General features: G+C 43.2%; 1 protein-coding gene across 2 annotated transcripts; it reads left to right on the forward strand.

Annotated features, from left to right (window-relative positions):
- The first annotated feature begins 185 nt into the window (after positions 1 to 185).
- Positions 186 to 26,760, forward strand: LARS1 (leucyl-tRNA synthetase 1). 2 transcript variants are annotated; one of them, XM_071570259.1, is made up of 32 exons: positions 186 to 272; positions 1,159 to 1,277; positions 3,515 to 3,602; positions 4,212 to 4,292; positions 4,711 to 4,851; positions 5,716 to 5,877; positions 6,543 to 6,655; positions 7,003 to 7,066; positions 7,586 to 7,653; positions 7,996 to 8,221; positions 9,311 to 9,398; positions 9,490 to 9,566; positions 10,172 to 10,225; positions 10,868 to 11,008; positions 11,306 to 11,383; positions 12,291 to 12,376; positions 12,467 to 12,532; positions 12,623 to 12,705; positions 13,339 to 13,477; positions 15,559 to 15,771; positions 16,660 to 16,717; positions 17,434 to 17,497; positions 18,107 to 18,290; positions 18,522 to 18,612; positions 19,451 to 19,591; positions 20,111 to 20,251; positions 20,333 to 20,443; positions 21,300 to 21,410; positions 23,405 to 23,509; positions 24,836 to 24,931; positions 25,306 to 25,438; positions 26,385 to 26,760. In XM_071570259.1, exons 1-32 carry the CDS (start codon positions 267 to 269, stop codon positions 26,588 to 26,590), a joined length of 3,534 nt encoding a protein of 1,177 aa, XP_071426360.1. In that variant the 5' UTR covers positions 186 to 266; the 3' UTR covers positions 26,591 to 26,760. The 2 variants fall into 2 exon arrangements, with proteins under 2 accessions (XP_071426360.1, XP_071426359.1); XM_071570258.1 differs by lacking the exon at positions 186 to 272 and adding an exon at positions 501 to 561.
- Positions 26,761 to 27,521: the final 761 nt, after the last annotated feature.

The following is a 27,521-nucleotide window of genomic DNA, read 5'->3' on the forward strand; positions in this document are numbered from 1 at the left end:
GGACAGAGGCCTCGGCGGGACCGCCCCTGGGACAGGCGTGTTCGGTTGCTCTTCCCACCTCCACGCGGGACAGGTGACCGCCGTGACCGTCTCGCTCTCCTGCCCGCCCTCCTTCCCTCCCTTCCTCCTTTCCCTGTAGTCCGCCGCCTATCGCGCTATACAAGGCCCGCATTACCCCCGCCCGCTGCCGTGGTACGGCCCTGGTTCCCCCCCTTCTCCGTGCCGCTGTTGGTACGGCCCGCGCGGCTCCCGGCAGGCGCGGCAACATGGCGGTGAGTGAGTGACGGGCACGGCCCCGGCCCCGGCCCCGCACCGACTCTGGCTCCTCCGGGGCCCGCACCCGCACCGAGGTTGTTCCTCGGGGCCCGCGGCCGCCAGGCAGAAGCTTCGTTCAGGCCTCTGTGGGCCCTCTGCCCGGCGGTCACCGCCCCTTTATGTAAAGGTCTTAGGAGTGTTCTGGTTTGGAGGGAAATGAGCCAAATTCTCGAGCTTTATGAGTGTAGGATCTGTCGTGCGTGTGACCCGTAACAGTTCTTATATGCTATGTGCCAAAGGAATAAGGTCCTTTAATAGTTGCCATATGTTGCATTATAAAAGAATAAGGAGAAGGGCTGTTTGACACCGATTTAATTAAAATCACTTGGAATGTTTTATCTGAAGAGCTCAGACTGTGAACTACAACTAGAGTTATTACCAGACACTCCTTCTGGCATAGGGAATGCTGTTCCCACCTTTAAGTATATCAAGAGGAAGAATCATCAAATCGGATTTATGGAGAGTCTGAAATAAAACAGAATTCCATGGGTTTTTTCAATTGCATGATTTATACCTACCCCTGCCTCTCCAGCTCAGACCCCTCTGAGTTTGCTGGTTATTGGCAAGATGATCAGTGTGTGTGTTACTTGGCTACTGTCCCTCCTTTGCCTTGGAGGAAGGTTGTTAACCCTTTTCTCACGGGTTTGGGGACCTGTTTTGAAGGGTGGGCTCCAGGACAGACGTTTGTCCAGAACCTTCCCTGCTGCTCTGCTGGGGGTGGTGCTGCAGGGCCCGGAGCCAGAGCAGCCCACAGCAGTTCAGGAGTGCTCTGTGCTATCACAGTTCTGTGGTTTTGAGCTTCTCCAGCCAGACTTTTCCTCCCTTCCCCTCTGTGTTGAACAGGAACGTAAAGGGACAGCGAAAGTGGATTTCCTGAAGAAGATTGAAAGAGAGATCCAGCAGAAGTGGGACCGTGAGCACGTGTTTGAGATCAATGCTGCAGACAGGAGGGACCAAAGGAGGTATCGTTGTGTTCTTTATTTACAAGTTTTATCTTTAACCTCTTGAAATGTCTTTTCATTCAAAATTTCAGGTGGAAAAGTGGCCCTTTTGGAGTGGGCAGTGTTCTTGGCTCAGCTGGAGGAACTCACTCACATTGTTGGCATTTCTGTAGCTGATGACATAAAGTAGCTGAGTACGTGTGTGGCCAAGTTCCAGCAGGGGCGAGAGAAGTGTTTTCATTCCTTGGCAGTGTCAGTGCCCTCTGTGGCTTTAAAACCAGGTTGTCTTTGGTGACATGGAGGAGGTTGCTCAGTGTGATGGTTGAGCCCTCACTCTTGTGAGGTTTCATGCTGATGGAGGGAGTGTCTTTGGCTTTACTGAGATAACAAGTGTTAGACAAAATCTTAGGTCCTACTCAGGCCAACCTCTTGTACTTTGTGTAGAAGTGGAAGAACCAGATGTATGACCATTAGTGTTCCTCAGATGAGGGGCTGTGATTTCCTTTTTCACATGAACTATTTTGCAGTGGTGTCTTACCACCTGGCTAGTTTTGGTGTTTTCTAGACTATTCTGCCTTCCATCTCTGCTGGATTTGGTTAATGTTTGGCTTTGATAATGGATTCCTGCTCCTGTGGTGAGATACTGCTGAGTTGCTGTCTGTTGCTGTCTGTTGCTGTCTGTTGGTTGTAGTCTGAAATTGACTTTGAATGAGTGGGCAGGTGTCGCCGCTTTGGGCTTTGTGTTCCACGTGGCCACTGCTGCAGTTCTCAGTGCTCTCCACAGTGGGGAGGGGCTGCCTGAGGGAAGAACATGAGTCCTGTAGGAAGGTCTCTGGAAAAGCAGTGATCTTGGCAGTACAAGGTTAATATTTGCTGTGTGGGAAAGTCAAACTCAACCAAGATAATAACTGAAGTGGTGAAACAGGTGGTAGGTTCTTAAATTGTAAACTTTGCAAGCAAACAAATGACTTGGCCTTTATTCCTGCATGTTTATAGATCAGTGGGAGTGTGTGAAGAGACAAGGTGTGAAGTGCAAAGGTAGATGTAGAAATTCCCAGTGCCCTAAAGATGCAAACATTGTCAAAGTTGCTTTGAAAAGTCAGGTTACAACAATAAATACATCTTTGAAATACCCTGCAACAATATATCCCTGTGAAAGGAGTGGTTACTTACAGTGTGCCATTACATCTGAACTTAGTGGGAGATTAAATAAATTACTTTAAGCCTCTGCAGTAATTAATTTACAGAAGCAGGATTAGAATTTGTTACCTGTGGGAACATGTTTGTCTTGGTTTGAGGGAAAAAAAAACCCAAAATGTTTTACCCACAAGCAGGGGAGGGGCCTCCTCCACGATAATCACACCACTCTTTATCAAATTTAAGAAAAGGAATTTTAATACAAGAAGGATAACTGCTATATATATATATGTAAACAGACTAGTGCAACCCACTTCCCCAACACCACAAGAGAGGGAAAAAAAACCCAAAAGAAACAAAACAACAACAAAACCCAGCAGGTTTTTTCTCCGGGAGAAAAGGTTATACTTAAGTGTCCTTGTCACAGCCCGGCTGGCTGCAGAGTGAGTTTCAATCCCTCTCCAGCGAGACAGACGAGCAGTGAGCTTTCAGATGGACTCAGTCTCTTCCCCCTGTGCTCCCCGTCCAAGAAGCAGAAAGGTACGGGCAACCAGCAGCAAATCCAAGGCAGGTAGCAACAGCAGCACGGCACGAAAAGTAGTCCGAGGTGGGCAGCGGCAAGACAGCCAGGAAAAAACCCCAGCAGTAACCAGCAGGGCAGCCTGCCTCCTTCGAGCCCCCACTCCCCCGTTCCGCCGAGCCAAGACTCCGGAGAATATACAAAAAAAAACCGAAAGAGACAAACCTGCCCCCACCCCAGCGATCAACAGTTAACTGCTTCTTTTGTTAACCGCTGGCCTGGGCAGTTAAGTGGCAGGGGAGAGAATTTACATAATAATCCCAAACTACAACAATGTTGTATCTATTTCAATGTTTCTTTGTGATGTCAGCCCTAGGTGGTTTATTTTTCCTTTGTGTTTAGGACTTTTGTTAAGATGATAAAGCCTGTTAGTGTGTCAGCTCTGTAAAATCAAAGACTTGTGTTACTGGCAGGGAAAATGTTATTTTAATGTCACTGTGGGCTGATAGTAGCTGAACATTCCAGTTACCTGTTTTACTCAAGAATTGCCTGATGGTCACTTTAAAAGCTAATTACATGTTTTAATTCTTTGACTTCTTAGCAAGGGAAAGTACTTTGTTACCTTCCCTTACCCCTACATGAATGGCCGCCTGCACCTGGGACACACTTTCTCCTTATCTAAATGTGAGGTAAAAATTCTCCTTTGCTGATACTTTAAATACTGCTCCAGAACAAATGCTCATTTTGTAGTTTAGTTTTAAGCCAACAGAATGCCTTGTTAATGCCTTTATAGCTTCAGTAATGACTTCTTACACTTTCCCTTTTCCCATATTTTCTGTGGGTGTATTGCTGACTGAAGGGAAATGCAATTCTTGACTTTTTGAATTTGAGGAGTTGAGGCTGCAGGTGTTTCCTCTGTTCATTCTTCAGTTGAGATTTTTAGGAGGTGCTGCTAATAGCTCAACTTCACAAGAGATCTGACTGTCTCTTTTGTTTGTGCCTGTTATGGGAGCAGGCTTTGGGCACTAGTGGGCAGGATTCCACAACATCCATCTCTGCACCCATTCTTCTCTGGTCAGAACCAGCCTGGAAGCTGGGCAAGCCTCTGCCTGTGCAGCCCAGACAGTACCAAACTGCAGCTTTACCTTCCTGTCATGAATCCCTCCCCGGCTCTGTGCCTGCACTCAGCTGTCTGTCCTAGCTGTGTGTTAGAGAAGGGATCACACCTGGGTTGGAGAAGGTGGTGTCTCAGCCCTGTGCCATTCCCGTTTCAGCTGTTCCTTTTTTCCTGTCTGTAGTTTGCAGTTGGATACCAGAGGCTGAAGGGGAAGAGTTGCCTGTTTCCCTTCGGGCTGCACTGCACAGGGATGCCCATCAAGGTGAGAGCTTTGCAGTTGCTCTGTGTCTTTTCTGATGGGATTTTATCCCTAAGGCTGCTTGGAGCCTTGCTTACTGTCCATCCCCAGCATCACCTTGGTTTATTTAAAGATTCATCAAGACATTGTGATTTGGAACCTGAATTTGTAGTAAACGTGTTGTGCTTGAAATGTGTATCATCACTTCTTAGAACATAAAATTCTGTAAAACTAAAGTTTACCTGGTATATGTTTTCCTTTGCAAGAAAATCCTCACAGTAATCCTGTTTCTGCCTTGGTAGATGTTCTGGAAGTTAACACAAGGTCCAGAAAAAGTTTAAAGCATTGTAGTGAAATGCAAAGTGTTATCAGTAAAACCCAGTCCTGTGATTGCAGCCAGTGCCTAGAGAAGTGCTAACACTCTCCCAATAACTCTGTTCAGGCTTGTGCAGATAAGCTGAAAAGAGAAATGGAGTTGTATGGCTGCCCACCAGAATTTCCTGATGAGGAGGAGGAAGAGGAAGAAAATTCTGGTAAAAAAGAAGAAGAAATTATCATCAAAGACAAAGCAAAAGGCAAAAAGGTAAAATTTAAACAAGCCTTCCTGGACTGAGTGCTGCTCTCTCAAAGCTTCCGAGTGTGCATTGCAGGCTTTTCCTCCTTTGGGCTCACAGAAACCTGTGATATAAAGATTTTCATTGTTTTTTCCAAGGTATTAGGGTATGTTTAAGGTAGATTTGAAAAAAGGCATCAGCTGCATGGTTCCAGAGATACCACAGTAATGCATGAGCCTTTACTGAAGAGCTGGTGCACTGCAAAATAGTTTCTTGGGGAAAAAACAGATCAACCAGAGCAATACTCTTATTTTTTTTCTCTTTTTCTTAATCCCTTCCCAAAGCATTCACAAAAAGGTTATAGGAAATTACCCTGCTTCCTCAGAGGTAGGGGATGTGTATACCTACTCTTCAGATTATTCTCTTGTATTGGTATCTAGCCAATTCTGGCTAGATAGGCTCAGGAAAATCATCTAAACTATTTTAACTTACCAGAAATTTAAATGAGATTTAGGATTTGGGAGTATCAAAAAGCAAGGCAAAGAATCAACTGTAGGAAAAGTTTAGAGATGTTGTGTGTGTCGTGGTGCAAACACCTGTGGGTTTGAGCAGGACCCTGTGAACTTGCCAGGTTGCTGTGGCACAGCTGCTGCAGGTGTGTCAGACATGGGCATGGAACAGGTGGGAAGAGGGGGTTGGGGAGTGTACAGTGAATACAAGGTAGGAAAGAGTGTCAAATGGAAACTGTACTAATTTATCTTCACAGCTAGAGAGAGGATATGAGAATATTTGCATTAACTTGTATATTTGGAATCAGTAACTAACGTTAACTGAGGAAAGTGCTGTCATGAGTACAAGACCATGCACTTCTTCCTAATCCCATGTTCTTCTAGAGCAAGGCCGCTGCCAAGAGTGGCTCCTCCAAATACCAGTGGGGAATCATGAAGTCTTTGGGTCTATCTGATGAAGAGGTGGTCAGTTTTTCTGAAGCTGAGCACTGGCTGGATTATTTCCCTCCCCTTGCTGTCCAGGATCTGAAGAGCATGGGTTTGAAGGTGAGACTGGGAAATCCAAACCTCAATTACACAGGCAGCCATATGCCTGTATTGTTGCTGTTTGTGAATGTGCTGCTTCTCCTTGGGGATTTTCTGCCTAATATTAACATTATTCTAGAAACGTTTCTGGTATTTATGAAATTACTCATTTAACTTTTTAGTGGTGTTGGGTGATAATTAAGCGCTTTCTTATATAGAGCTTATACCCTGTGCAGTGGTCACAACTTGAAATTTATTGAATAAAGGAATTATGACTTCTGGTTCCCCTGTGAGATAACTGGTCTATGGTCAGTATTGACAGTAGTTTCAGGAAGAAAAATGATGTGATGTTAAATAAAGGTATTTGCCCTGCTGACAACAGATTTTTCAAGTTGAAGACAGGTAGAGATGATGAAACAAGGCAGTGCTGAAATCAGCTTGAGTGATTGGTTACTACTACAAAAGCTCTAAAATTCCAGTGAAGGGGCCTTGAGCCTTTGATATCTCAGCTCTGAGAGACCAGGCACAGACATGTATTTAAGCATACAGCCTTTGTGGAATATGTACTGGCATTGTCTTTTTGGAGAGAAAATTCTTTTTATTTTTAAAATAGTAATTTTGCTAGTATGAGATGCCTTTAATTTCTTGATTGTGTTTACTTACTGGAACCTCTTGCCCACTTCCAGGTGGACTGGAGGCGTTCCTTCATTACTACAAATGTCAATCCCTATTACGATTCCTTTGTACGGTGGCAATTCCTTACATTAAAGGAAAGGAATAAGATTAAGTTTGGCAAACGGTAAGGCTTCCTCTCAGGTCTGGGTTTAGTGGGAGTGTGGCCAAGCTCTGCCATACCAAAGACAGAGCCTGTGACATGTCTCTATTGGGTGTTTTTAACTCTGTTGAAACCAGAATCATTTCACTGCCCATGTTGTGCTTGACGTGAGGTATAGCTGTCATGCCAGCAAAGGGTGTGAGACTGAGTTCCTGGTTTAGTTTTCCCATGGACACCAACTCAAAGTAAAAAAAGGGCCAATACTAACAGCTCTTGCAAAAGCTGAGCTCTTTTCCAGAGAGCTTTATTTTTTCCCTCTTGCCCTACACATTATTGCACTCCCTTCTAAACATAAATATACCCTTTTCTAGGTACACAATTTATTCTCCTAAGGATGGACAGCCTTGCATGGATCATGACAGGCAAACAGGAGAGGTAATGTTTTTACTTGTTCTTTTCATGCATTGCTTATGATCTTAAATATTGAATAGAAAAGAAATTGTATCTTGGAGCAAAAAGTAGTTTGTATGTGCAGAGTCACCAGGTCTCAGTTGTCAGTGCTAGTGAAAATCCAGAGAACTCTCTTGAGCAGATTGGTCTGAGACTATGGATAGTTTTAATATAATGGATATAATTTTCCATCATAGCTGGTTTCTGTCATCCTTTGGCAATCTGTGACAGCAGCATCACTCCATCATGTTGAAACAAAAGAAGTTGTTATTAACGTAGATATTGCTGAGACAGTGTTTGTGACAAGTTTTTGGGTGTAGGAATACAGTATAACCTCTCTGTAGTCTGCACGTTAGTGAACAGCCATTCATATGGATGGAAATAGGATTTACTTTGAGGCCTTAAATAGTGTTTGGATTAGGTTCCTACAGAACAGGATTTATTTTGTTTCCTGCTTGAGTCAATGTCTTTTGTTGATTGTTGCATTGTTTGTGGGAATTTTAGGGTGTTGGGCCTCAAGAATACACACTGATAAAAATGAAGGTGTTGGATCCTTACCCTGCAAAATTGAGGTAGGTTTTGACTTTTTAATGGCAGATAGACTGTCTCCTGACCAGAACTGACCATTGAATTAGAGAGTCTGTTGTGTGTAATGCAGAATTTAATTGTACCTGGTTATTTCCATCACTTTGAAGACTTGGTCTGTGTTTTGAGCTGCTCTATTCCCTTTGTCTATATAGAACTTAAATTGGAGTTAAAAAAAAAGCAAAGAAAATGGAAAACTCACAAAGAATTAACGACCCACTTTCTCCTTTAGGAAACATTTCTTTAGAGTTGATATTAGCTTAAAAATCTGTTTTGTATCATGCAGAATGTTTTTGTTTTGGTAACTTACCAAATATTTTTTCCCCTAGTGGCCTGAGGGGAAAAAACATCTTCCTGGTGGCTGCCACGCTCAGGCCAGAGACCATGTTTGGCCAGACCAACTGCTGGCTTCGCCCAGACATGAAGTACATCGGCTTTGAGACCAGGAACGGGGACATCTTCATCTGCACCCAACGTGCTGCCAGGAACATGTCCTACCAGGGCTTCACCAAGGATAACGGGGTTGTGCCTGTGGTCAAGGAGCTGATGGGAGAGGTGAGTGTCCTGCAGAGTGCTGGTTAGGCTTAGCTGGTCCTCTGAGGTTAACATTTAAGGAAGGTGATGGTGGAGGTCTAATTATGAAGAAAAAAAGGAGCTATTACGGAAGTTTTGGAGTGTTTAGTAACTAAAAATCCAAGCAGCAGGCAACTTCCTTGGTAACTAAGCCACTGCTGCTGCTGAGAGGGTAGCCTAGTGCACTTTCCTGAGGACAAATGCATTTCTATTGCCTCAGCATGGTTTGGTGAAGGGATGATTTTAACTATTGTTTTTCTGATTGCTAGGAAGAGTGAATGGAAAGGGAGGGAAAAAGTAATAGCTATAAAGGGTTATGTGGAAAAGGCTTTTGTGGATGCTGACATTTCCAGTACATCTTTGAACAAAGCCTTCTTAGCTGAGCAGTTGGATGTCAGTGGTTTTGAGATTTACTGTCATTAGCTTGTCTGCTTTGAGCAAGTGTAGTTAGTGGCATTTGTTCCTCCTGATACAAAGCACCTTCAGCCGTTTGCATCCCTTGATCTCCACTTACTGCAACTTGTCACCATATTTCTTGATCCTGCTTTGAAGAATGCAGTAGAAAATACTTCAGATTTTTTTCCTTTATTAGTAGACATGATGTGAATTCAAGCAAATGAGTGAGGTAGAAGAAAGCTGCCACATCTAGACTGCCTCCTGCCAGTGCATCAATGTCTTGACAATACACTTTTCCTTCTTCATTTAATTTATCTTTTGACACTGGCTTCCTAAGTAATCCCTGCCTTGATGCTGATGTGCTTCAGATATTTGGAAACAAACTGTCCTCCTGATTCCTGTTCCTTTTCCAGACTCTGTATGCCGTAGATTAGGTTTCTTTGTTGGTATCTGACTTTTCTACCAGTAAATAGCCTATATACTGTCTCTAGTGGTACCACAGGTTTTCATGCGTACTTCTTCCTTGTCTAACTATATATGTATAATATATTTAATTTATTTGTTTGTAATGTGTAAGGAATATCAGAAAATTTGAAGAATACCAGCCAGGAGAGCTTACTCAGATAGGCTGAAACCCTCTGATTTACTGTGATGCTGTTCCTTTGTCCTGCTCAGGAGATTCTTGGTGCTGCGCTTTCAGCACCGTTCACCACCTACAAGGTTATCTATGCCCTGCCCATGCTCACCATCAAGGAGGATAAAGGTAATTCTATAGCAGGGCTTGTTGGATGGGCACTGGCCATTCAGAATCTGTGGATTAATCCTTTCATCCGTTTATCCTTTCCTTTGCCAAGGAACCGGAGTGGTGACAAGTGTTCCCTCTGACTCTCCAGATGACTTTGCAGCCCTGAGAGACTTGAAAAAAAAACAGGTTAGTTTTCTAACTAAATTGTTTCTGTTTCCATAGTGAAGAGGGTCAAAAGTGGATATCCAGTGGGTAAAATGAAACTCACTTCAATTAGAATTTTGCCATCTCTAACTTGAAATCAAAGTGGTTAAAAATTAAATGAAGTTTAAACCAGCTGGACTGGTACAGATTTTTTTCTCAAAGTCTGAGTTTTCAGTGAAAATCATGTAGCTTGTGCTGCATGTTAAGGTAGAGAAGAGTACTAGTGAGACAGAAATGAATTCCTATTGTGGAAATGACTTCCAGAGATGAGATTAAGATTCTGTCTGAATTTCAAATGAGAGTCAAAGTAGCTGTTGCTGTTACAACTGCAGGAGTACATCAGTGTCTGAACAGCTATCCCTGACTATTAAATTTTTTTCCACTCATTTTCAGGGTAGAGCAATAATAGCTTTTCCCCTCTTGAAAATGTAGGCAGTTATGGCAAAGAATCACCTGGAAATGAGATGGGGATTGAACTCAAATGTGAGAAATGGTGAGAAGCCAGGGAAGTGACTTTGTTTGCTTTATAACAAATAGAATATTTTTCTTCTATCTGTATTGCTTTCTTTTTTCTTCCATTTTTCAAGGCTTTGAGGGTGAAGTATGGCATCAGAGATGAAATGGTCCTGCCATTTGAGCCGGTAAGTGCACCCAGATGTGAGTATCTGCACCACACAGGACTTTGTGTTCACTGATGAGAAATGAACCAGGAGATTTGCCTGCCTCTATTTGAAGTTCTCCTCAGCTGAAGGAGCTGAAAAGCTTAGAGTAAATTTTTCTTGTTTTCCCGTAGTTACAATATTTGTTCTTTAGAGATTGCAACCCAGATTTGCTATTCTGTTACTGTTTTGGAAAATGGAATACACTGTTATAACCTGCTGGTTAATTAAAAAAACAAACAACTTAGAGCCTTAATGGTCAGATTTTGAGCATATCTGTTCTATGGAAAGAGCTGAAGTCTCTTCCTGTTAGTGCAGCCTCAGGGCTGAGTCAGTTTTCCTTAGAAAATGCAGGTTACAGGTAAAGCCATCCCAGTGTTCTTCAGTACCCTTGGTTCAACATACCAGCTTCAGTACTGGGTCAGCTTGGTACTGGTGTCATGTCAGGAGATGAAACTGGACGGCTCAGGAGTCACCTTGGGGACCACCAGGAACTCTTGGTTGAGTGGAACTGCACCAATCATTTGAAAGACTTGTATAACTTGGTTTGTGTTAGTTGCTACAAATTTTCAGAGTGAACAACATGATGCAGGAGGGGTTTGACAGCCCTTTGTTAATTCTCAGGTGCCCATCATTGAAATCCCAGGCTATGGCAGCCTTTGTGCTCCATTTGTCTGTGATGAGCTCAAAATCCAAAGCCAAAACGACAGAGAGAAGCTTGCGGAGGCCAAGGAGAGAGTGTACCTGAAAGGATTCTATGAGGGAGTAAGTAATAAAAGATTTTGGTAAGTGGTTTCTTGCTGAGTTTGATTAGGAGAAAAAACGTGGATAAAGTATAACAAAGAGACTGCAAGAAAGAGGGAGACGAGCAGTTTTTATTTAGACTCCTCCTACCCAGGTTTTGCAGTTGGAGGAGTGATGCAGAACTGGAGAAAGAGAACAGAGGAATGTGTGAGATTTATGATCTGATTATCTAGCAAGTGGTCACCTTCTGGGAAGCTGACCCATTTTGTTACAAGTATTGATTGGGGAAAAAAAATTCTTCTCTTGTGACTCTTAAAGGTGATGTTGGTGGATGATTTCAAAGGACAAAAAGTTCAAGATGTGAAGAAACGCATTCAGAAGCTGATGGTGGATAAGGTATGTGACAGTGTGCACACAGCTACTGCTAAATTGTCCATTTTGTCCTTTTCACAGTGACTGGAAAACTCCCAGTGTGATTCTGCAGCCCTCAGGGTACTTTGGGTCTCTGCAGAGCACAGAACACTGCTGAGACAGGGACCTGGTGTTCTTCCATTGAATGGGATGAGTAGCTTAATTAGTCCACTTAGTCCCTGCGTTATCCCATCACCTTGCCTAGGACATGTTTTGGTGGTCTGATTTATTCTTTAATATGCTTAGGAGGGCACTGAAAGTGTGGGATCTGAACTGTCAGTCTCAAGACAGTAAAGGAGATGTATGATGTGCAAATGCCCCATTGCTGGGCTCATTCTTCAGAGAAGGGAGAGCAGTAACTGAACAGCAATAGTAGCATCTCTTAAGGAGACTTTCCTGATGAGGGCTGGGAGTGGGAGAGGCTTCGGTCCTTTAGTCATTATTCCCTTATTGTTGCATCATTGTTATGTACAGATTATAATGTAACCCTTCACCCTGCATGAGCACACATGGTGTGTGCAGGTAGATTTGAAGCTCAGCATTCGATTTCCCTTCCCATTCCACCCTCCCTCTGTCCCCCACGGTTTCCTAGGAGGTGTTTACAATCAGTGAAGCGTAGTCAGTAAGAAATATTTTGTGCTTCTGTTCTCCTTTTCCTCATGCATGGAGACATTGTGTAGAAAATGCTGTGAGCTGGTGCCTCAGAGAAACACACAGTCAAGCCTTGCCTCGTTTTACCCAAGGGAATACTGAGGCAGGAGCCTGGGCAGTGATGAGAGCCGTGCAGTAAATGCTATAAACCAAATTAGAATGCAGGGCATGCTTTTTAGTAAGTTGTCAGGATTTTCAAGACTGCTAAAATTTCAGTCCTCACTGCCCTTTCAACTCTTAGGATGAAGCCATGATTTATATGGAACCTGAGAAACAAGTTATGTCGAGATCTGCTGATGAGTGTGTCGTGGCCCTTTGTGATCAGTGGTAAGTGAACTAAAGCTGTAGTTACAAGTTCACTCCAATTGTATCCTATTTCTGGATAGCTTTATTACAATAAACTTTTCCCAACTGTAGGTATTTAGATTATGGTGAAGTGAACTGGAAGAAACAGGCCTCAGAATGCTTGAAACATCTGGAGACGTGAGTTATGAACACAATTGTAAAGGGGAGTGACTGCTGCTGCTGGTGGAGTCTGAGAGTGTGAGAGCAGTAAGAACTTCTTTCTTACAGGTTCTGTGAAGAGACTAGGAGAAATTTTGAAGCTACTTTAGGCTGGCTACAAGAACATGCATGCTCCAGGACATATGGCTTAGGTAGGCAAAACACTACTTTTTCACTTGGTGCTTCATGAGGATGGTACTCCTCCTTATTTCATTTGGAACGCTTAAGTGCTGTCTGGCATCTCCAATGGTATAGGGAAGTGTGGAACAGCATTATCCAACTTGCATCTTGGCCCAATATCCCAGAGAAGGTGTGCTTTGTTGGAAACGGATATGGCCAGGGCTAACTTTATTTTTGCATTACTACAGGGAGTCTGTGCAGCATCACAGTAGCTTTTTATCTGGGCTGTTGATTGGAGGGGACCTCAGAAGAGGAAACTAATAGCATTTCTTGGGTGTTCTTAAATTCTGGCTACCCTTCATCTTCTGTAGTCTGACATAGGGCAGCTGTTAAAAGTGCACTATAACCCACAGCAAATGTGAGCTGAGCCGTGTCAGGAAACTGGTTCAAAACTAGCAAGTGTTTGCTCTTGAGTAAGATTTTCAAAGGCATAATTTAATTTTTAACCCCATTATTTTTAAAAGCATTAAGTGTGAGTACCAGTGTATATATGTGTGTATATGTATGTTCCTCTGAAAGTCATAAATGGCTTTTGTGTGCTTGAGAGTGGTGCCTGTTGGTAGGGATGGTGCTGACGATACCTGACATCTGCCTTCCCCCTCCAGGGACCCGCTTGCCTTGGGATGAGCAGTGGCTGATAGAGTCTCTCTCTGACTCCACCATCTACATGGCCTATTACACAGTGGCTCACCTGTTACAGGGAGGGAACCTGAGAGGCCAAGGAGAATCTCCTCTGGGCATCAGGTAGGGAGAGTGAACCTTTCAGTTCTCTTTTTAATTGGGTGTACTTATCTCCTGAATTGCTCTGCACAAAGGCTTGCCAAGGAGACCCAGTCTTTTGTGTTTAAAAAGCATCACTTTGTTCACCTGCTGTGAACAAAGTTACAACAGGTCTGCAGAAGGGAAATAGGGAAAGAGACAGGAGTGTGGTGGGCAGTGTGAGAGAGAGGAGAAATGCCTCTGACAGCAGAACTGTATGCAGAACAAATCACGCTTTTCAATACTTGTTTGACTTGGCCTTGAAAGGGTCCTTGCCAGGTGTTTGAGTGATCGGCTTTAGTGGCTTCTGAGGTCTCTCTGCTTTGCTGCTAAGGTGTCTCTGCTTTCTGAGAGAGACTGCTTTGCACCATAACACGTTGTAGGCTGCAGTATACAGAGGGAGTAGGATTTAGCACTTAGTTTTTGTCACTATATTGAATGTTGGTAGCTCTCTTAGAAGCTTGAACCATCCCTTTGTCCACAACTTGTACATGGAAGCTTTCAGAGCAAGAGGGAGGGAGGCATTGGTACCAAAATACCTCCTAGGCTGCTCTGTGACCTTTTGGTTGAAGTGGTTGTGAACTTAAGTGATAGGGATTGGAGAGGTGAGACAGTACAGCTCAGTCTGGAATTGAAAAAAAAATCCCTTCTGATAGTGCCTAGTGTTCTGCTCTAATTTTATGTGGTTTATGAAGTGTTTTGTGGAGTAGTTTACACATTGGAATGGAAGCTTTTTTTACTCAATGCTGTAACTAATCTGAAGACCATTTCCAAAGATTCTGATTTTTACAAACAGAAATAGCTCTGAGAGACTGGGCAAGGCTGTCATTTGGACTCAAACCTCTCTAATTACAGAGAGGCTACCCATGAGCTGGTCGTGTCTGGAAACAGGCTTTGAAGTGAGCATCTCGAGCCCTGAATTACAGATCTGATGTAATTAAGCATGTACATTTAGAGTGCACTCCTATGTGAGTAGATAACATCTTACAGCCTTGGCAAATGCTTTTTACTGGGACTCACTCTGTGGGGTGAAGGAAAAGTGGTTTTATGGCCCATCATGTTAGTCACCTTCTGCTACAGCAAATTTGGCACCAAACAGAAGCTCAGTCACAGGACAGGAATTTACAGTCTAGAACAAGAAGTTCCAGAACCAAACCATGAACCAGTGCCTGTAAGACTTATTCTAGACTGGTAATATGGACCTTCATCTGAGGTGGTTTTTTAATATGTACTGGAGGTAAGTGGGGTCCAAATTTTTCTCAGCACAGAACAGGCCAAAGCTCCTTAGCAGGTCTTAACGCATAGCAAACTTCAGTTTGAAAGTATTTAATTTGGAATGCTTGCAGGCAGTATCTGGTGCACTCCACTGAAGTTCTGAGGAGGCAGGAGTAAAAGTTTCTCTGTAGAAACAGGATATTGTGTTAATGCAGCCCAGTGGCTGCAGAGCTGTGGGTCTAATTTACATCTCATCAGTGCTCTCATTCAAAATTGTGGATCCTGCCTCTAGTAATTAGCCTGATATGTCTTGTAGTAAGTGTTCATTTTGAATGTTTGTTCCATTCAAAGTGAGAAAAGATCACTAATGTTTTCTGTGCAGGAGGTGACCTTGAAATTGTACAGCAGTTCTCTCCTGTCCTCCTGGTCTTTGATTTCGGTGGCAGGCAGAGGGAATGGCTCTGTGATGCATAACAGTGATGGGCTCTCAGTGTTCAGTTAAGATGGTGCTGGGGTTTGGGGTGACATTTGGAAAAGAAATGACTGGGTTTCCAGGACACTAGAGATTATGCTTAAATTATTAATCACTTTATGGGAGTCTTTGTGCTTTATTGGGAAGTCTCAAAGGGTAGTTTAAGCAGGGCATGACTTGAGCAGTTCTGAGTTTGTTTCCGATGTTGGATTTACTCATCTAATCTCAGGCAAAGGGCATGGGCACGCTCTGTCTGTATTTGCTGATCTTGAGTGTATTGTGAGAATGGATCAACAGGTTTAAGCTGCCTTGTACAAAATGCTGTGGAGTGTGAAAAGAGCTTCTACTGGCATCTCAATGTGGGGCTGATTCTGTGCAGGGCACATCAGATGAGTAAAGAAGTTTGGGATTACATCTTCTTCAAGGGAGCTCCGTTGCCTAAAACTGAGATTCCAAAAGAAAAGTTGGATAAGCTAAAGGAGGAATTTGAATTTTGGTATCCTGTGGATCTCAGAGTTTCTGGCAAAGATCTTGTTCCAAATCACCTGTCGTACTACCTCTATAATCACGTGGCCATGTGGCCAGAGCAAAGGTAAGCTGGGACCTGATGCAGGAGGCAAAGCTGTAGAGTTTATAGTTCCACTATATTTGCTAATGGACTTTGAATTGTACAACATTCAGAATTGGGTTGAAAATATATTCTTTCATATTACACCTTTGATACAATTGTTTGTAGTAAAAGTTATTTAACTGGAAGGGGTTTTACCATTATCGCCCCTGTTCTTTCTGCAGTATCTCCTATGGATTTTCCAGTGTTGAATTGTATTCCTGCACTGGAATTTACCTGAATTTATTATTAAATCTTATTAATTCCTTCTCAAGGATGGTTAAAACAGCCTGTGTATATATATTTATGTGTGTGTGTACGTGTATATTTGTGTGTGTGTGTGTGTGTGTATGTATTCCCATTGACTGTGCAGAACAGGTTGAGAATCTTTGCCCATCACATAGTACTTTTAGGATGAAGATATTGTTTGCTTTCCCTTGAACTCTGTTTAAAGCTGTATATAGAAAAGATAGGTTTCTGATGTATAGTAAAAATGATTGTGGGATATTTGGTACCTGCTTCCTCTGTGCATAGAGATATGTGGACCCAGTGCCATCTTGTACTCTTGAGCAATGCCAGTCACTGACCTTTAAATTAAATGTATCTGAATAGAGGGAGGTGAGATAAATGAATTGTAATTGCAGGTGCACTGCTCCCTGCTTTGCCTTTCAGCAATGATAATTCCTAGGCCTTATACTGTAGTTTGTTTCATCTTCAAAGACACTCCTTAGTGTTTTTAAGACACCCCTTAGGTATCTTTTTGAAGATTCCACTTAAGTTGTTCATCCCAAACTGAAACATAAAATGTTTGTTCTTTTAAAAAGAGGAAACATATTTACCTGACCAAATGCTTTGTATCTTGTCTTCAAACAGAGAAAAATGGCCAGTAGCTGTGAGAGCTAATGGGCATCTGCTCCTCAACTCTGAAAAGGTACAGTGAGGTTTCATGTGTGACATAGCTTTTGTGTTGTCAAAATAGGCATTTGCCAGCCAGACTGCAAAGTTCTTCTTGGAATTTAAGAGGTGAAATAGTGAAATTTCTTAGTTGGTGCCCTTCAATGTTTCATTCATTGGAGGAATGAGAATTCCTCTGTTTCTGTGGAGCACTTCTCTTAAGTCAGCTCTTGTGTAGCCTTGCTAGTACAGTAAAGAGTTTAAGTTTTAGAGTAGTATAGAATGCTGTTTTATTTATTTCACTAAAGTTTAGCTTTGTAAAGCATTAAAATAGGTGCAGTGGGAGGAAAATGTTTGTGCCAATAATGTGCTAATGTGTGCAAGTTTTGACTCCGAGTTGACCTAACAGTGCCTGAATCCAGGAATAGGCCTTGGAGAGTGTCTGATAAGAGGGAAAAAACCCAACCAAAACTCCTAACAGACTCGTTCTTGAAAAATCAATGCAGGGTGAGCTGAAAACGCAAATTTTATAGTAGTTAAGTTTAATTTAGGGAATTTCTGGGATTATGTTTTCGTGCTGAGTGCTTGCAGAGTTCAATCTCCTTTTGCTGTGAGACTTCGTTCAGATTTACCAAGTGCTTTTTGCTGTGATTCCTGAGAAAATGCTTTCCCCAAACTCTTGTTGGGTCTGTCTTGTTTATCCACCAACACAAGGGATGTGTGAAAAAACAAACACTCTTCTCTTTATTTCAGATGTCTAAGTCGACAGGCAACTTCCTCACCCTCACTCAAGCTGTTGACAAGTTTTCTGCAGATGGTGAGTGTGTTCTGACCTGCATCTGATTGTCAATTATGCCAAAATGACTAAAATGAGTGTTTTTCTCTCAGAGGAGTTTATTGGAGTATTGAATGGCAATAAATCTGCCACTTCCCACCTGTTCTTGTAAAAAGCTGAACTCTGTTTGGAAGATTAGGATGTATGTTAGCACAACACCTGGTTCAGCCAGGAGCTGCTCCTGGGGTTGAGCCCTCTGGGGGGGGCTTGTTTCATTCTTCTACGTTCACTTAAGAGATCAGGACACAAGACACACACTTGTTGGTGAGCAGAATATGTGTACATGTTTGTGCACTGTGTATACATGAGGGCTCATGTTCCTCCTTCCACACTCCTGTATTTTGGGCAGTGGATGTACTGGTCTCCTGGTCTGCCTGGTCCCTTCCCAAGGTGCCAGTGTGCCTCTCCCAGATTAAGTGCCTCCTTTGAGACATCTCTGGCTGGACAGGCAGTTTGTGACTTTGCTTTGCATGTATTAACTCTGACTGAAGTGAGCTGTTACAGGTGCAGGAGGCTCAGGGCTCCATGGATATCTGCCAGGTAATGGCACTGTTATCATCCAGCCACGGTAGCCGATCCTGTTTCCTTCAGGCATGCGTTTGGCCTTGGCTGATGCTGGAGACACTGTTGAAGATGCTAACTTCGTGGAAGCCATGGCAGATGCTGGTATTCTTCGTCTCTACACGTGGGTGGAGTGGGTGAAGGAAATGATTGCAAACAGAGACAGCCTGAGGAGCGGCCCTGCCAACACCTTCAATGACAGAGTCTTTGCCAGGTATGGGTACAAAGGCTAATAATACAGTTTGGGCCATTTTTTAGCTTGCAAGGAGCAATCCTGTAGTTACTTTTTTCCTACATATTAATTAATTCCATAAAACAGAGCACATTCCAGAGTAGGTGATGGGGTTGGACTGCACTGGTGACAGAGACAGTGTTTTACACAATGTTGTCATTATGTGGGGCAGATTATGCAGTATTGATGTTGTCACTTCTCTTCCCTCCCCAGTGAGATGAATGCAGGTATAATGAAGACTGAACAAAATTATGAGAAAATGATGTTTAAGGAAGCTCTGAAAACTGGCTTCTTTGAGTTTCAGGTAGGAGAGCTCTTCTGAGGTGTAAGAAACTGACACCTGGTATTTGTTACTTTGTGGATTTCTTTTGATCCTGCTGCTGTCTCTGATCCTTAATTATACATCTGAATGGGAATCAGCATTGTGCCAAGAAACAAGTTCTTCAATGGAATAAATCTGGAATTGTAGGGGTCTGCTTGTGTCAGTTTACACATGTCCAGAAGAAGACAAATGTGATGCTACAAATAGTCCTGATATTCTAATATGAGAAAAAAAACTGCTTAAAAAAAGACCTTATTAAAAAATGTTGCTTTTCTTTAATTCGTTTGCAATAAGGAACTCTTCATAAGAAATCCAGATATTTCATCAACAAAATTGTTTGGAAGCAGAATGCTTTTTGATACCCTCCATAAACCATGTCTCCAGAGTGTCTGCAGAGCCGTGCTGCTCCACTTAATGAATTACAGGCACTCCTTCATGTGGCTGCTTTGAGATACTCAGGAGCGGGGTTGAATAGGCTGAATTATGTGTAATGATAGATCATATTCATTGCCTTTTTCTTAGTCTGTATTAGTATCTGTATGTAAGCTATTTGGGATGACAACACCTGATACACAGCTGTGGCTTTTTTTGTCTTTCATGTTTGTGCCAATAAACCCCTTTTTAAAGTACTGCATTAATGCAAAAATGCAATGGCCTACTGGCAGATTCACACTCTGGTGTGTCAGGAAAGTACAGTTCTTAAAACTCAATAATGGATTATTACAAGCTGCTTGCATTGTGAAGGCATATTAGAGCCCAGAAGTGTGTGAGTGTTTCTCCCTGGCAGTTGAGGGCTCATGGCTGTTTTGGTGTGTTTCAGGCAGCGAAGGACAAGTACCGGGAGCTGGCAATCGAGGGGATGCACAGGGAGCTGGTGTTCCAGTTCATTGAGGTGCAGACTCTGCTGCTGGCTCCCATCTGCCCTCACCTGTGTGAGCACATCTGGTCCCTGCTGGGCAAGGTACTGGTGTTTCAGTTCTGCCATTGACTCAGGTTTAAGCTTTTGCTGGATTTCAGTAACACTCAGTGAGGCTTAGAGGTGTTATGGGCATATAGAAGAAATGTGTCAGAATCCAAAGAGCTCCTTTTCCCTGGGGCAGTGACCACAGGGTTTGCTGCTGTCATGATATGCGCAGCTTTAATATCAGTCACCTTGGGTTTCTGCTCACAAAGAGGTGATCTAAAATTAAGCCAAACAATGCAATATTCTCATGCATAAAAATTGTTCAGTTTTTTTTAAGCACCTTGTGCTAGTAGATGGAGTTCTGTAGCCTTTGTGACTCTATGTATTGTCCTGAACACACTTGCAAAGAAATGTTTCTTGGCTGTTTGCTCACTCCTTTACAACCTAGTTACAGAATGGTGCTCACTGAGGTCCAAACTGCCCAGACTCTGTTTTCTGATCAAGCTGTAATGGTTGGAAAACCCCCAGATAATGCACGTTCACCTCAGTGCATGTCATTTTTATCTCTCTCCAAAGCCTGACTCCATCATGAGGGCCTCGTGGCCAACAGCAGGGCTCGTGGATGAGGTGCTGATTCGCTCCTCTCAGTACTTGATGGAAGCAGCTCATGATCTTCGGCTCCGCCTCAAGAGCTACATGGCACCTGTGAAAGGAAAGGTGAAGGTTTTCTGTTTAAGTGTGTGCTTGATAATTCTGTATTGCCTAAGGACTCCTTCCTAATTTTTATTATTTTTTCAGAAAAGTACTAAAGAGCCTACCCAGAAGCCTTCTCACTGTACCATCTATGTGGCAAAGAACTACCCTCCCTGGCAGCACACCACCCTGTCCGTCCTGCGCAAGCACTTCCAGGTGCCTGTCCCTTCCTGTTCTCTTGAGCTGCTTGCCTGCTATTTTTGGGTCTCTTTTTCTATCTGTAAAAAATTTATAAGCTGTGACTTGTTATCAAATCGTTTCAATAGATAAAATTTTTTTATGCTTGTGCAACTATCCAGTGAATGCTTAATGAAAATGTCCCAAGGACTGTAATTGATTTGATCGTTGGACTTCATTGGTTTTGACAATCTGAGTAAAAATATGCCCATGCTCTGTTATTTCTTTCATCTGTAAGTGATTATCTTCTAGAATGTTTTCCCCAAGCATATTTCTGAGGAAATATGGTTGACTGACAGACTAATGCTGCCTTACTCTGCAAGTGGGCTTAGAAGCATTGTTCTGATCCTTGAATAGGTGTGTACCACTCAGCAGTGTTACAAGGAATAGTTTGAAATGGAAGTCAGTCACAAGAAGAAATAACTTTTTCTGAAAGCAGAAGGATCTGTGCTTCTGACATGTGGAAGCTGCTGAGAATGGCTTTGGGGATCCTGATGAACCATCCTCTGTGTGAACAAACTGGGGTTGTAGCTGATAGATTAGGGAGTCCTGACTATTCCATCTTGTGGCATGGAGATAAACCAATATACCTCATGTGGAATTTGTTCTGGGTGTATTCACCTTTGGGTGTTGTATAGGCTTTTTTTTCTGTATTAGTGTTAAATGCTGTTAGGGCTGATGTTTTAAAGGGATGAGAAAATTACTGTCTGTGGAATCAGTGATGCTTACAAACCTTGCTGGCATTTATAGGAAAGCAGGGAGGGTATATGACATTAAAGGGCAAGTTTTTTAATGGTACTTGTTCTCTCTTCAATGGTTGTTCATCTGTGTTTAGGTCAGTGGAGGTCAACTGCCAGATAATAAAGTAATTGCCAGTGAGCTGAATACCTTGCCAGAGCTGAAGAAGTATATGAAGAAGGTGATGCCTTTTGTTGCCATGGTTAAGGTGAGTTTCAGAGGGACAGTTCTGGTACAGGAAAAGCTTTTGTGAATGAAGTGTCTCCCTCCTGCCCTTTGGTTATTTGACATCTTCATGTGTTTGTTTATAAACATCTCTGGAAGAAATAGATAATAAAAATGTCTCTACGTGAATCAGCCCAAGTGAGCTCGGGGTCTGGTTGAGGCTTCATGCCTTGTGTGTTTTCCACATGCTTCAAACACACCTGGATTCCTCTACATTAGAAATGTATCATATTTGGCTTCTCCAGTTTTTCATGTTGAAATGAGAATCAAGTGTTGCTTTGGAGACATAAAAGTTAGAAGTTAAGAACAAGGCCATAATGAATTGAATGCGCTACTTTAAAGGGAAATAAAAAGAGACTGTTTTGAGCCTTGAATGGAGTTACTGATTTTGTGTATAATTCTTACATTTATCACTTAATGTTCTGATATTACAATATTTTCCCTGAGTCATGCAAGGATATGAAAATATTGCTTCCAGTTTTTTAAAGGAACTTTTTTGTGCTTGCTTTTGCAGATAAAAATTCAATGTAGCAACTAGGGCCAAGAAGCAAAGAATTCACAAAATTAAAAGGGGCATTGCAAAGCAGGATTTAAAACCTTTCTGATGACTTCTCAAGATCCGTAGAAGTTGAGAGGGATTAGTAACAGAAAAAATTTAATGAGTATAAAAAAATTAGTTTGTCCTTAAGCTCTAGCTTGATTTTTGAAATGCACCTAATAATGTGCCTTCTATTTAAAAGCTTTGTCATGTTTTCTAAATGGAGGTGCTCTTTGCCCTCTCTCTGAGGTTATTCTGATTATCCCTTTTCATGGGAGCTTGGAAGCCTTCAGAGGAACAGAGAGCACAGAGCAGCTCTGGAGCTTCCCGTCTCAAGTTTGTAAGAGCTGTAGGGATGTGTTAGATCTGCTGAGCCACCTGAGAAGGGTCAGACAAGCTTTCAGTTCCATGAGTTAGAGCTGAAACTCTCCTGGTGTTTGGTGTCCTTAGTCTGGCAGCAGTGAGTGATCCTGGAGCACACAGGGAAGGGGGTGGTGTGCTGAGGTTTACCCCAAATCCATCCTTTCCCTTTCAAATAGCGTAAGCAATTTCACGTAGAGACATGGAAACATCTGAACTCAGACTCCCCAGATCAGTGTTTTTGTTTGAAAGAGTTATTCAGCAGTTCCAGGATACAAGGAGCACTTTGCTTTTGCTTTCCACTCATCTGAGGAGGGCTAAAACGTAGGAGAACCTCTGTGATTTACAAAGGGAAACAGTTCCGTGTTAAAAGGGAATCTTTCACACTAAGCTGATGAGGAAACCAGGAAACCAGAACCATGCTGAGGCTGACAAAGCAGAGCTTCAAAGGAGACAGCTGGCTCAGCATGTGAGAGCCAGGCAGGGACAGATTGAACTCTGAAGAGGAAGTTCTGTTTTAGTTAAAAAAAAAAAAGTGTGGTTTTTATATTGCCTTTAATACACTGTCTCTTGTGAGTGTTGCTGCTGGCTTTCTGGACTAATTAAGTTACTTTTAAGTTAACATACAAAGTGGTTGTTATTTCCCTGCAGAGAACTTGTTGTATGGCTGCTGTGAGCATGTCCAGGTGTTGTGGGCTCGTCCTTTATTTTAAACTGGGTCATAAGCCTGAGTTTCCTGCTGTGAAATGCCACTGAAATGCTGACTGATTTTGTGAATTCTCAACCTGCACATTAAGTAGGGATTATAAATAACTGTGAATGTCAAACACATTTTCAATTCTATATTAAAAATGTGTTCTAATTGCTCTTACTCCTCCCATCAGTGTCACCAACTCCCTGTAGAAGAAACCCTTTTACAAGAAAATTATTGCTCCAACGTTAGTGTTGTGCCAGCAGAGAGCTCTTGGATTTACAAGCCTGTTCTTTTCATGACTAATGTGGATAGTTTGCCTTTTGAAGCACCATTTTACTTGCTGCGTTTAGAGGTTTTTTTAATACCTTTTTTTTTCCCCTGACAGGAAAACCTGGAGAAGAATGGTTCGCGTGTTCTTGATCTGGAACTGGAGTTTGACGAGCGTGCAGTGCTCATGGAGAATATTGTCTATTTGACAAATTCCCTGGAGGTTGGTACAGACTTGGCACCCACTACTCATCATTTATTGGGATAGCTGGAGGACCAGCCTTCCCCAAGGCTCTAAGCCTGCTTGCATTAACTTCTGGCTGTATGTTGCTCAAGTAACATTTTTTTGGCAACTTTGTTTCCATTTGTCAAATGCACATGTATAAATCTGCTCAATCTAGGCACGAGACACAGGGGTAGGTGTGTACTACACAAATGTGTGCCCAGGAGTATTGTCCAAAAGCTTTCTGAGCTCTGTCAGGCTTAGTGCGGTGCCCACTTCCTTGGGGAGCCTGTTCCAGCATCCAGCCACACTCTGGGTGAAGAACCTCTTTCACATATTGCAGAGCTTGATGTAATCTGTACAGTATGAAACAAGTGACTTTACTGGAGTTGTCCCATGTCAGAGCAAAGTCAAGAGTGAGCAACAACTTTTATTTTAACTATCTGTAGATTTGCAAAACCCACTTACATGGGAGAGGGAGGAGTGGATCAGTGGAGCTGTTCAACAGGGGATTTTTCACATGGGACAATTTGAGCAGGAGTTGTTGTTTCTGTCAGTCTGGCCATCAGCTCTGCTGCAGGGACTTGAGGGTCACTGGGAGGTTTTCAGGGTTAATGGGAGCTTGGCGTGGCTGTGCTGTCCCTGCTAGTGAGCCACACTGGGTGCTGACCTACATTGGAGGGAGTTACCTGTATAGGACAGGACTGGGCAAGTCAGGAAGCCACCCCTCAGCTCTGCTGAGTTGGAATTGGGTTGTGTGTCAGTGCTGTGCCCCTCTCACCCTCCTGCAGTTAACAAAGGCTTTGGGACAGGCTGCTGAGCACAGAACCATGTGGGAGGCTGGGGGAGCCTGGAGAGCATGACCTGAAGGTGGTGGGCTTGTGGAGACTGGCTGAGGGAAAGATTTTGGAGCCAGCTGGTGCTGCTTAGACAGTTAAAGGTGACTGAGTCAACCTCTGTTGGGGTGGTGGGCTGCCAGTCAGATAAGGGACAGTGATCAGGAGTTGGGTGAGGCTTGTGAGGCTGGGGGTACATTGTGGGGACAACAGTGTATCCTTGGAACACCATCCAGAGAGGCTGGGGTGGTCTCTGAGGATCCCTGCCCTCAGAGACTGACTAGCAGGGTCTTCGAGGGAGCAGGTGACACTAAGAGATCGCTTCTAAACAAGATTTTATCGTTTTAGGTGTACTGTTGTTGCCTTATGTCAGTGCAGGTTTACTTTCCCACACAAACAGTTGTTTGATGGGGCTGTAACTCCTGCTGTTCCCTCCAAAGCCATTAAAGTCCTGCTTATTCCCTCCTCCACCATTTTTTCTGTTTTACAGCTGGATCACATTGAAGTGAAGTTTGCTTCTGAAGCAGAAGATAAAATCAAAGAAGACTGCTGTCCTGGAAAACCATTTTCTGTATTCAGAACTGAGGTAAAATGAGAAATTCAGATAATGGAAGTCTTAGAAACTTAATTTAAAACTTTAAAAACACCCAGACAAAAGCAAATATGGCACTTAAAAATGTCCATCAGACAGGATTGTTCATCATGAATGAGTATTTCTAGCTCTTTTAACAGTAAAAATGTCATTAATTTCCCTAAATGTGTCCTAAACCCTTGTTATACTTTGGGCTGTATTTCACAGTTGGGGCAGTGCTGGTATCCTGCACTGCCAAGCAAGTTCTAAAGGCAGTTTATCCCCCAGAAGATTTGGGAACAGCGGATGTTTATTTGGTTTAGTTTCATGTTTCCCCTGAGGGATCACAAGCACAGGTTCTCCTTTAAGGTCTGTGTTGTCTCTCACAGCCTGGCATATCTGTGTTCCTGGTGAACCCTCAGCCCTCCAATGGCCACTTCTCCACAAAAATAGACATCAGGCAAGGAGACAACAGGGAGACCGTGATCAGGCGCCTAATGAAGATGGACAGAGGAATCAAAGGTAACCACTAGCACAGGTGTACAGCTGTCCCACCTGGTGAGATCAACACCTCCAGGAGAGAAGTGGAAATGAGAACTGCTGAAGGTTGTGCTGCTGCAATAATGCAGTAGGATCAGAGCTGTGGTTTTGGTGAAGGATGCAGGAATTGAGAATCAAACCAAGCTGAGATACTGTGAGCTGGATGTACAGGGAAATCTGGACCTCATCCTTAAGTTTGTGAAAGCAGAGGAGTTTTTCCTTTCCATGTCTTTCAGCAGCTTGTCTGTAGAACAAAGAGCTGTGCACTCATGATGTGCATACAGGACATGACAGAGGATGTGGGGACATGCTTTGTGCAGTGGGGATGTGTGTGTCTGCCAGCTCCTGCTTGGTGGAGATTTGGGAATGACTGAAAACAAAAAAGGGAGATGTAACGGTCACTGCCTCCCTTTCTTCCCAGAAGGTGTCAGTGTGCTGCTGGGCACAGGACAGAAAGACTATACTTGCAGGAAGGCTTGGCTGAAGGATCCCAGGCTTCCTATGGATTTTTCTTGGTCTGCTTTGGTAGTCTGTTATTAATGTGCATTTTAATAAGGAACTGTATTGACTATTACTCTCACCTTTCTCCCAGTCTCTGTAACTCATTCCTCAGAAAATAAGAAATAGCTGTTTAGTTACTCAGAGCTGTTCTGAGCAAGAGAAGGCAAATTCAGTGCTTGTAGTGTGGTATTTGGAGCTGCTGTTTCTGTGTGGTTTATCCCCATTTCTGCTGGTAATTTGCTGTGTAAGCACTGAGAGACATCATTGTATTGATGTAAACCTTAACACGACTGTTATTCCCAAGAGAATATATTTCCATGGAGCAGGTATGGTAGTCCCAAGGCTTAAGTGTTGCTGTGGCTAACTCAGTCAGTGCTGTGGCCTGGGTGCAGCTCCCATGGCCTGACCAGCTGCTCTCTCTGTGCAGATCTCTCTAAAGTGAAGCTGATGAGGTTTGATGATCCCGTGCTTGGGCCCCGCCGTGTACCAGTCCTTGGCAAAGAGGAAGCAGGGAAAACTCCTATCCTGGAACAAGCCATCTTCCACATCGACCTGGCCCAGAGGCACGTCCGCATCACCGAGAATGGACTCACAAGGGACATTGGGGACACAATTGTTTACCTGGTTCACTGAACTGGCACATACCTGGCAGTGAGAAGGTTCATGGAGGGACTTTGAATCATCTGTAATAAAGGGGAGAATTTGTTCTATTAAAAAAAAAGCCCACCCCAACCAACCTGAGTTCACAAGTGAGTTCCCCCTGCTCTTTTAAACAGGGATTTAATAAAAATTTTTTTCCTCTGGCCCTTTGGCTTCTCTTGAAAGGAAACAGTTACCCTGAATGTTAATGTGGAGATTCTTCCTTTTCAGCTTTGGGCAGGGTGTTCAGAAACAAATGCCTTTTTGAAATTCCATTCCTTCATCAGGGGAGCTGTGCTGCTTCTCAGCTGGATTCGGCTGTGTCCAAGCCACATTCCACTGAAGGCCTTAAAACTGGAGAGCCTGCTGCTGCCTGGGGTGGGGGTGGGCAGGACGGTTGAGGGGGGTGATTCTGGCAGGTGGGAACTGGTGTGACACAGAGCACGGAGTGTGGTGACGTCATCTGTGCCAGGCTGAAAGTCCTGCTGGCAGGATGAATGTCTAAGGTCCTATTACTGTTTATTCCTGTTGCTGTTTATTCTCTCTGGGGTAACACCTGAGGACAGGTCTTCTTTTCCTTCCTGGTCTCGAGTACAGAGCAGAGTGAGGAGCCCCATCCCATCCTTGCTTAACATTGTAAATAGCCTGGTATATAAAAAGATAAATCTATGTAGAAGCCATACAGCTGGTGAGAGAGGAATGCTCACTGTTGCATATCACCCTCTAAAATGTCTCTCTGCAGAGAGCCTTGGATAGGAATTCCTTGCTCAGGAATTCAGTTCAGAGCAGTTTATTAATCCCTGCAGGCAGAAGAGAGAATTATTGGCTCTGGCACCAGTGGAGCATCCATAACCTGTATTTTGTTTAAAGCAGCAGCAGTGTCTCCTCAGAAGAGCCTTACTGAGTCACAGGGATTGTATGACCT

The sequence above is a fragment of the Pithys albifrons genome, chromosome 15 (assembly GCF_047495875.1).
Source record: "Pithys albifrons albifrons isolate INPA30051 chromosome 15, PitAlb_v1, whole genome shotgun sequence".
Lineage (NCBI taxonomy): Eukaryota > Metazoa > Chordata > Aves > Passeriformes > Thamnophilidae > Pithys > Pithys albifrons.